We start from the raw sequence: 9816 nt of genomic DNA, 5'->3' as shown, positions 1-9816 counted from the left end.
AGTGTAAGATTGGTCTCTAAGAGATATGAGAAAACAAGCAGATAGACACGTACTTCCCCAGTCTCATGGGCCTAACAAGCCCGACCCATTAGCACCAAGTAGATGCACTCTGCGCTACCACAAGTATAAGGAAATAAAGTTACACCTTGGCTAACAGCTATAGTTTTTGGTAAAACGGCAAGCGTTCGGTTCAATAATTGGTATCAGAGCGAGTTCATGGGTTCAAGTCTCCGAATAAGCATATTTCTATACTTCTTGGGGGGAATGTTGGGTCAAGCTGTTGACGTTGTGCCGCTTGATTTAGTTGACTAAGTGGGCCATAAAAGAGTAATACAAGATCTTAATGGATAATATTGGCTTTGTAGGGGACCGAGCCGACGGTAGGGAAATGGTAAAATTGGTATCTAAGGGATATGATACAGCACCAGCAGATAGATACGTACCTACCCGAACTCATAGGCCTAACAAGCCCGCACCCATTAGCACCAAAGAACTGCACCTTATTCTCCTCAGCAAAATGGTATTACAGAGATAAAGAATCGTACATTGAAAGAAATGATGAATGCATTGTTATTAAGTTATATTTTACCACAGAACATGTGGGGGGAAGTTGTTCTAACAGTAAATTATCTTTTAAATAAGGTGTCCTGATAGAAACAAGATAAAAGTCCATACAAGTTATGGAAAGGTAGAAGACCTTCCTACCAATACTTGCAACTGAGGTGGTGTCTTGCAAAGGTTGCAATACCCAATCCAAAGAAAGTAAAGACAGGACCAAAAACTTTTGATTGTATTTTCATTGGATATGCTCAAAACAACAGCGCTTATCGTTTTCTTGTACACGAATCTCAAATACCTGATATTCACAAGAATATGATAATGGAATCAAGAAATGCTTCGTTCTTTGAACACATGTTTGCATGCAAATATAAAGAAGAACCAAGTTCATTCAAAAGGTTATATGAGCCAATCGAAAGAGAAAAAAAGCTTGATCAAGATATTGAACTTAGACGTAGCAAGAGAGCTAGGACTGAGAAATCTTTTGGTCAGGATTTCATCACTTTCATGATGGAAAGTGAACTTCAAAGCTTCAAGGAAGCAATGAGTTCGTCTGAGGAACCTCTATGGAAAGAGGCTATCAATTCCGAAATGGATTCCATTTTACAAAACCATACATGGGAATTAGTGAATTTTCCTCCGAGAAGCAAATCACTAGACTGTAAATTGGTTTTCAAAAGGAAAATAAAATCAAATGAAACCATAGATAAGTATAAAGTCAGATTGGTAATCAAAGGTTACCATCAACTGGAAGGGCTTGATTACTTTGACACATATTCTCCAGTATCGAGAATAACCTCTATTCGTGTGATACTTGCTATTACAGCCTTGCGAAATCTTGAAGTACACAAAATGGACGTAAAGACAGCTTTTCTAAATGGAGATTTAGAAGAGGAAATTTACATGGAAAAACCTGAGAGATTTTTTGCGATTGTGCAAAAAAATAAGGTTTATAAACTGATGAAGTCTCTGTATGGCTTAAAACAAGCACCAAAACAACGCCACGAAAAATTTGATAAAGTCATGATAGAAAGTGGATTTAAATTCAGTGAATGTGACAAATGTGTATACATAAAGAATACTGAAAATGAATATTTCATTTTATATCTTTACGTAGATGACATACTCATCATTGGTAGTAATGATAAATGAGATTTGGGCTTAACCGATGTGATTCTTGGAATTAAAATTCATAGAACATCTAAAGGTCTAGTTCTAAGTCAGTCACATTATGTAGACAAAATACTTGAGAAATTCAATAAAGATGACTTTGCATTGGCTAGAACTCCGATAGATACCAGTTAGCATCTATCAAAGAATCGAGGTGAAAGTATATCTCAATTAGAATACTCTCGAGTTCTTGGAAGTCTGATGTACTTAATGAGTTGACAATACCAAACTTAGCTTATGCAGTAAGCAAATTGAGTAGATTCGTGAGTAATCCAAGAGTTGAACACTGGAAAGCAATTATCAGATTGCTAAGATACTTAAGGTACACTCGTGATCATGTGCTGCACTATACCAGATACTCTTCTGTTATTGAAGGATACAGTAATGCAAATTGGATATCTGGTACGAAAGACTCAAAATCTACAAGTGGATTTGTATTCACTTTAGGAGGTGCAGCAATTGCGTGAAAATCTTCTAAACAAACTATAATAGCCAGATCCACGATGGAATCTGTGTTTATAGCTCTTGACAAGTGTGCTGAAGAGGCCGAATGGCTGCTTCACCTCTTAAAAGATGTTCCAGGATGGGAAAACCAGTGCCGGCTATATGCATACATTGTGATAGCCAATCTGCGATTGGAAGGGCACAAAATAAAATGTATAATGGTAAGTCTAGGCAAATACGTCGTAAACACAATATCATTAGACAACTACTCTTAACTGGAATTATCTCTGTTGACTATGTAAAGTCAAAAGATATTATAGCGGATCCGCTAACCAAGGGATTAAACAAAGAGTTAGTTGCGAAAATATCAAGGGGAATGTGGCTCAAGCCTATAGAATAAATTGGTGTGACTGAAAACTCAACCTACGCTGACTGGAGATCCCAAGAACTAGGTTCAATGGGACAACCTAATCGCACTGATTTGGTATATCACTGTGGGGGTTATCCCTAACTCATTCCTATTATGAAACAATGAATGTTGAGGATAAGCTTACGGCTTTTAATGATTCTGATGAGAAGAATATAGAATCACCTATGTGAGAGAGAAGTGGGGTTGCTTCGAAGGAATTTTAAGACTCAATTCTAGACCCTCTCGCAGAACCAGACGTGTGTTCATGGCCAAAACGAACACAATCATGGGAACTGAATAGTATCAGAGAGAGTCTTGTGTGAAGTATATTTTAATTTACATAAACGAATGACCAGTTCAAGGACATCGTGTCTACTGGTCAGCTAGTAAAGCAAATATATTTCATAAGGGAAGGTTCAAAGGGTAACACCTACCTATCCTATGCAGGATTCAACTGTAGAACTTTGTCACCAAGATTTGTATCAATTTTCATTCATGTTGGGGATTGTTGGAAATTTCAAGTAAGTTTAAAGATTGAATAAAAATTATGTCTCATGAATGTGAGAGTGTCTTTGGGCTCTTCACATTCTTAAGTTAGTTATGGCTCATTATTGTTGAAGTGTCTTTTGACTTTCCACATTTTTGAGTTAATTGAAGACTTTTGGCTCTTCATATTCTTGAGTTAATGAGAAGATTAATTGAGTTAATTAATCTTGCATGGCTCTTGGTGTGCACTTTGGGGATTATAAATAGTGTGTTCATTTTCTTATTCCATATGCATAAAAAATGGTTATACACTCAAGATCTCTTTCAAGTATTCTGTTGCATTTCATATTGTTAGCTTTTCATTTGGCATTCTTTAAATCTCGGTAATAAAGTAAATGTACGTTTTCAGTTCGTCGGTGTAGTTACTTCGTGCTAAGTTGCTGCAAGGTTTTTCCGTTGTATCCTGGGAAACAGTTGTCCGTCGAGATCCTCGAAGCACATTCAGAGAGGAAAAATCTGTTTTAAGGAAACTGTACTTCGTACAGGACTCGGTTTGATTTATTGTTTTATTGTTGTTATTTTATACACGATATTCATAATTTCAATAGTATGCTCATTTTCGTATACTGTTTTTGATTGTCGACTACCGAGACCTCAACAAGGACTGCTCAAAGGATGAATTCCTTCTGCCGAACATGGATATACTTACTTATCGACAGTTATTTGAAAACTTTTCATTTATAAATTGTTATATTGAGTATAATTAGATAAAGATGGCTCCGGAATATGCCGCTATGTCTGTATCTTTACGAGATTGCTTTCGTTTTCTACTTCTATATTTTTGTTTTTAACAATATTTTGGCTAACAGTTTTACAGTTCCATGTGCAATAGAAATTCAATATATATGTGAGAAGTGCTCTTTGTGATATTAAGGCAAGTGTGAATTTGAGGCATATGTCTGTATATATGGAACTTGGTTTAACTGAGATGAAGCCCGCCAAGGTGATGTTGCAGTTGGCGGATAGATCTGTCACGTTTCCTTGTGTGGCCTAGTAGAAGACATATTGATAAATATTGACAAGTTGATACTTCCAGCACACTTTTTCGTTCTTGACATTGAAGAAGATCATCAGGTCCCTACCATCTTAGGACGACCGTGTCTGGCTGCTACTAAAGCCAAGATAGATGTAAGTGAGGAGAACTGGAGATAGAAGTTGAAGGTGTGAAGGTGATTTTTACAGTGTTCGATCAAGGAGAATAGCAACTCATTCAAGGAACATGTGTTCATGGTTGAGCAAATAAGGACGATGGAGCACTGCGAAACTGGGAGACTGTAAAAGATTTTTACAATGGGTGTTGATACAATTAGTCCCCAAATCCTATATTGCCTAACTTGATTATAGGCGATATTTTCTCTCCCCCTCACACACACCAAATATTTTTTAATATAAAAAGTTATTATTTACAAACTTTTTTTCCAGTGATTTTTATCAAATTGTACTGTAGAAAATGTTGAGGTGATAGCGATAGAAATGCTAAACATAATTCAAGCGTATTGACCGGGAGAGACATTAATTTGGCTCATAAGTGGAAGGAGGAGACCAAGACAGAGAGGCATTGGCCTGAAATTAATTTATTTAAATATTTTCGAAATTTTAACTTTAATCAGAGCTGGAAGATATCTATGGGAGTGGACCCATTTCACAAAACCAAAAATTTATATATAATATTTGATAAAATACAAAAAAAAGTTTTAATTTTGAGAAAAGGAACTCATCCACCAAACTGCAAGCTAGATCAGCTCTAACTTCATCATGTCCTAGAATTTGGATGAAATCCATATCTCTCTTTAAATTTTTTACCCTTTTATATTAATTATTGTAATTTCGATCACAAAATATTGTCTTTCATGATTGTATCAAATCATTATATTTTACGAGTTTTATCAATATAATAATCGATATTCAAATATTACTTCGCATCTTGAAAAGTTATTAAGTATAATAAATTAACTTCAATGTTTTCATGATTAAGAAGCACATATGCCTCTAAAGGAAGAGATAAAAAGAAGAGACACTAAGGTTTAAAGAAATCAAATTTAAGACATACCTCAAGCTCCTACTTCCCCAACCCTCTAGATAGACCAAGACATTACAAGGATTCCAACTGATGAATTTCTAGATTAATGTGAAATAAGGGTTAAAATTCAAATGTGTAAAACATATTTTACTTTCCAAAAAATATTTCATATTTTAAAGTACACTTAATTTAAGGATAGGATTTACACATTAAATAGAGAGGGTAATTATCGAAATAACTTTGGTCAGACATTTTTTTTCAAAATTAATCATGGCGTTGAGTCTTAGGAGTAAGCTCGGAAAAGAGTTAGAGAGATAGAAAACGGAGACGTTGAAATACCTGAAAATGCCAATGAACGTACGTGAATCTTCTTAACTATTTACGCATACAATTTTCATCTGTTCCATAAATGATTTGAGTTTAATTTGATATTTTAGCTGTTTATATTGTTTTTTTTAAAAAAATTGCTTATTAAATATTTTTCTGGTGAGACTTTCAGATTGTCCCGGGCCAGAATCTGAATCAGCTGGAAAAAATCTGATTCTTTTGAAGGATGCCCTAACCAGGAGGCTTACGCTACTGCTCCGAAAGGTCCCAACCCAAGTCTTTTTTCAATGGACTCTAAATAATAGCTTCAAGTCTATGCCTTTTTGTATAATATAATATCTAACTTGTTCTATCGGATTGTTGGTACTGGTTCTCTTTTAATAGTGGGTGCCATTAAAATCAATGCCTAATATTTTCTCGTAATCCTAGCGATTCTTGTTTGAGCTTTACTTAAAGTGATGCAGTTGGCGGCAAAGATTGTTGTTTCTAATCTACACAAGAATATAAAGAAATCTTTCTCAAAGACGTAAGTGATTTACACATGCATATGCGTGCATTCACTAAATAAGGGTCGAAATGTTTGATTCCTACATCATATGATTGCAGGTTATAAGTTCAAACTAATATTTTTCATGTCTTGAGAATCATCACCCTTTGTTGATTTGCCATCATTTTGTTGGTGTTGCTTAATTGCTTCTGTATAAGGTTTCACGACATCAAAACCAGGAAACATTTTTAACTGAAAAAGGGGCTTATTCTACTCTAATGATGCGAATCCGGTCATGCATGGAAAGCAAACACGAATTAGATTTAGTCCCGCCCTTGATTCAATTAACAACAAGAATTTTTTAATCTCCGATATTTAATTTTTGAAACAAACAACGTGTATTCGTCCCTAAGTCGCGTGGTTTGATAACAAATAACACAAGTATAACAATCGATCTCAAAAGACTTTTCAAAGAACTTGTCATTGACAATTCGAGTGAAAAACAATCGACAAATGCACTGTAATACTTGGTTGCTCGACGCGTCTTCATATAATGAAGATACATATAGATATATTATTGAATTAATTAAAATTAATTAATACATAGGTAATTGAAATAAATAGATTATATATTTTTGAATTAAAATTCATTAAAATGTTGATTAGATTTATATTTTTATATATTATTAAATAAATTAAAATTTATTAATATATAGGTAATAGAAATAAATAAATTATATGTTCTTGAATTAATATTAATAATTAATTAAAATATATTAATTAATAAAGGACCTAAAAGACAACCCACAATTTCAAACATTGACTCTTTTATATAGAAATAATAATAACAGATAGATTTATATTTATATGTATAACTTTAAAGATTTATATTTTATTTATATTTATATATTCTTGAATTAATTAAAGATAAACAAACCATGTACAAACTAGGGAGAGTATGATGCTTTTAAACTGAAATCATGTCTGTTACAAAAGTTTACTGAAGTTGTCTACCATTGTTATCTGAAGATACACAGTAAGAGCAAAGTTTGTTAGTCAAGTCGGGGCAGATTTCGAGCATAAAGATTCGTGTGAATGAACATTCTGCAGCTAAACGGAGTGTCCCTTGATATGGTTTCTTCTGATCTGTGCAGCAGAAACATGCATGTCATTATAAGCTATTTAAGTCGAGCTATATTCTTGATTTATATCTTTGTGATCACGAATATGATGGTGTCATTTACCATGGACCGGTACACGTCCTTCTCAAGCATCGTGTCTTTGAGCCGTTCTTTTGCTGTTTCGTCATCTCCAACACCTATGACACATAAATTGAATTGGAAATAAGGACAAATTGACGTTGTATGTTTCCATAAATCGGTACGATGGACTTCTCTGGCTATCGCAAATATAGATATTTAAGTACCTGATTCTTCTGTATTTCAATCATCTTTGCCTGCAGGTTACAAGACCAAAAATGAAAAAAAAAGGTGTCAATATACAGAAGGAAACAAAAGGAAAGAAAGCATATAAAGAAGTACCTGTTTCTTCTGCAATTCTTGGTTTTCCTCCTTAAGTTTAGCAACTTCTGCTTCCAACTCCATAGTATACGCCTTCCACAATCCAAAAATGAATTTACTTATGGAAATTCGATCTAAGCCCGAACAAAATTAACTTTCAATAAAACCACACAACATACTGTTTACCTGCTTACGCGCCCGTGATCTAGCAGCCGACTCCCTGTTCTTAATCATTCTCCTATGCCTCCTTTCGACGATCTTCTCAACAGCAGCAACTTTTCTCCCACGAAAACCACCATTGAACACGTAAGGGACCGGTGAAGTAGAAGAGGCATCTCCATTAACCTTGGTGAGCCCATCTGTTGAAACTGCTGGAGACCCAGTCTCGATGTTGACATTGTTTGCTCCTAAACCGAATATCCCCAATCCTTCACCCTGTAATGTCGTATTTTGGATCACAGTCGATGGATCAGTTATCCCAATAATTCCTCCCCCCATTCCTGGACCACTCAACTGACTGTTGCTCGGAACCGCCATTTGAGCAGTATAGGCCAAGGCAGGTTGTTTAGGAAGTAGCTGCTGCTGCTGATTCCCAAACTCATATGCAGAAGATCTTACACCATTTACACTCAATGGTAAGTTACCGGATTGACTAGCCATCTGGATACTACTTTCACCAATCCCACCACCACTTATCAACCCTCCACTCGCATTAGCAGCCTGCTGATACCCAAACCCGAATTCCGTATTACTCGAAAGGGGTGGTGTCAAATCATTAAGCGACACGACAATATTTGAATTCCCATCCAATAGTGAACCAGTAGATTCCCTCACAGCCCCGGCCCTCATCAAGAATTCCTCTAGTGTCATCTGCCCGAGAGTTGGCTGCCTCTGAGACATGCTAAAACCATTGATGCCACCACTCAGGTCCGTGCCCCCGATATACTCTTTCGACATATCCTTCCAAACATCATCAACTGTCTTTAAGCTCAGCGTTCGCGGGAGAAGCAACGATCCCTGCCTATGGCAAGAACCGCCCATTTCTTGGCCACCAGTACTAAGACCACTCGTGGATCCAATATTTTGATTTTCCTCAGCACTCCATATGTTCTTTAGCAACTCATCCATGTTCATTGACCCAAAATCTTTCCCAGTTGCACCAACTGCACTTTGGAACTCGTCCAAAGTTAGTGAATAGACCGAGGACTGTCGTGTTAATGGAAAACTAAACCCTCCACAACCGTTTCCATCCATCGGCATTTGTTCAAAATTCTTGAAATTTAAGTTACTACCCATTTCAAGGCAAATCCAACTTCTCCGTTGTAGACAATTAGCAAATTCAGACCCTTTCTTTAACAAACTTTCTCTTTCTCTGCATAAACACAAAGAAATGCATGTAAAAAAAGTGAACACTTACTCAGACAACGACTATTATAGTCATGCATAAAAAAAAATGACCGCGGGAAAAAAAATAAAATTACCAAAAGCAAAGTAGAGTCAATGGCCCACGATATTTACCAGAACTCTCGAACATTTACCGCAGTCCATTTCACAGCAAACAGCATGAAGTAAAGTACAAAATCGCATGCAAAAACAAAGTCTCTACACTTCACCAAAAAACTCCCCCAAAGAAAAGGAAAAAAGAAGGCTACAACAAAAACTATAAAGTAGACACCACTAAGACCGCATGCATCATCCTCCAAATTACGAAAACGAGAGCATGATTCTGAAAAAGTGTTCAAATACAGGCCAAAACATATCAGGAAATTAATAACGCGAGAGCTTTAATTACTCGGCCATATTTTTGTCTTAATTAACAGAAAAATACAAAGTAATCCATAATGCACACTACATAGACAGGATAACGCCAGAAACTTACGTATTCTTACCAGTAAAAAACTGAAACAAATTACCAGATCTTCTCTTTCGCAGTCTTGCTCCAACTTGTTCCGGGATTTTTGCCAAATTGGGATAAAAGACCAAAACAATATAGGGAACAATAAAATAAGGCAAGTGGGGACCATCAAGCAGGAGCCGTGGACCAATATCTATGAACTAGCAGGTAAGTGACACCAAATGAACGAGAATCGGCAATGTGGGTTCATCTGAACCGTCCAGGTATTGTTCAATCGACTGGTAAGTTCTCTCTTAATTTTGTCCTTTGTGAGAGATATATACTAGGGAAGTTCATTTAAAGTTTATACATTGTTTATTTACATATTATTTAAAATATCTAAATTTAAAATTTACATATTATTTAAAATATCTAAATTTAAAATTAATGATTAATATAAAATACTATATAAACATATAAAATATGATTGAAATTTATAGT

The 9816-nt window shown here is 35.5% G+C and overlaps 1 protein-coding gene across 2 annotated transcripts; it reads right to left on the bottom strand.

Moving 5' to 3' along the window:
• Window positions 1-6916: 6916 nt before the first annotated feature.
• LOC140959494 (ABSCISIC ACID-INSENSITIVE 5-like protein 5) lies at window positions 6917-9415 on the bottom strand. 2 transcript variants are annotated; one of them, XM_073417360.1, is made up of 6 exons: window positions 9371-9413; window positions 7668-8853; window positions 7503-7574; window positions 7388-7417; window positions 7206-7279; window positions 6917-7107 (listed from the first exon to the last, which is right to left on the bottom strand). In XM_073417360.1, coding segments are annotated over exons 2-6 (1287 nt in total). In that variant the 5' UTR covers window positions 8778-8853; window positions 9371-9413; the 3' UTR covers window positions 6917-7106. The 2 variants fall into 2 exon arrangements, with proteins under 2 accessions (XP_073273461.1, XP_073273452.1); XM_073417351.1 differs by lacking the exon at window positions 6917-7107 and having other exon boundaries at window positions 7202-7279; window positions 9371-9415.
• Between the last annotated feature and the right edge of the window lie 401 nt (window positions 9416-9816).

Source organism: Primulina huaijiensis, chromosome 2 (assembly GCF_012295235.1).
Source record: "Primulina huaijiensis isolate GDHJ02 chromosome 2, ASM1229523v2, whole genome shotgun sequence".
NCBI classification, from domain to species: domain Eukaryota; kingdom Viridiplantae; phylum Streptophyta; class Magnoliopsida; order Lamiales; family Gesneriaceae; genus Primulina; species Primulina huaijiensis.
The sequence above is the reverse complement of the archived record's forward strand: the minus strand, read 5'-3'. Positions and strand labels throughout refer to the sequence as shown.

Excerpts from the sequence above, each read along its gene's own strand:
- LOC140959494 (XM_073417351.1), bottom strand. The coding sequence starts at position 8,777 with ATGGGTAGTAACTTAAATTTCAAGAATTTTGAACAAATGCCGATGGAT. Across the intron at positions 7,418-7,502 it reads AAGAATTGCAGAAGAAACAG|GCAAAGATGATTGAAATACA; the intron begins GTACTTCTTTAT and ends TGTAACCTGCAG. Across the intron at positions 7,280-7,387 it reads TTGAAATACAGAAGAATCAG|GTGTTGGAGATGACGAAACA; the intron begins GTACTTAAATAT and ends TATGTGTCATAG.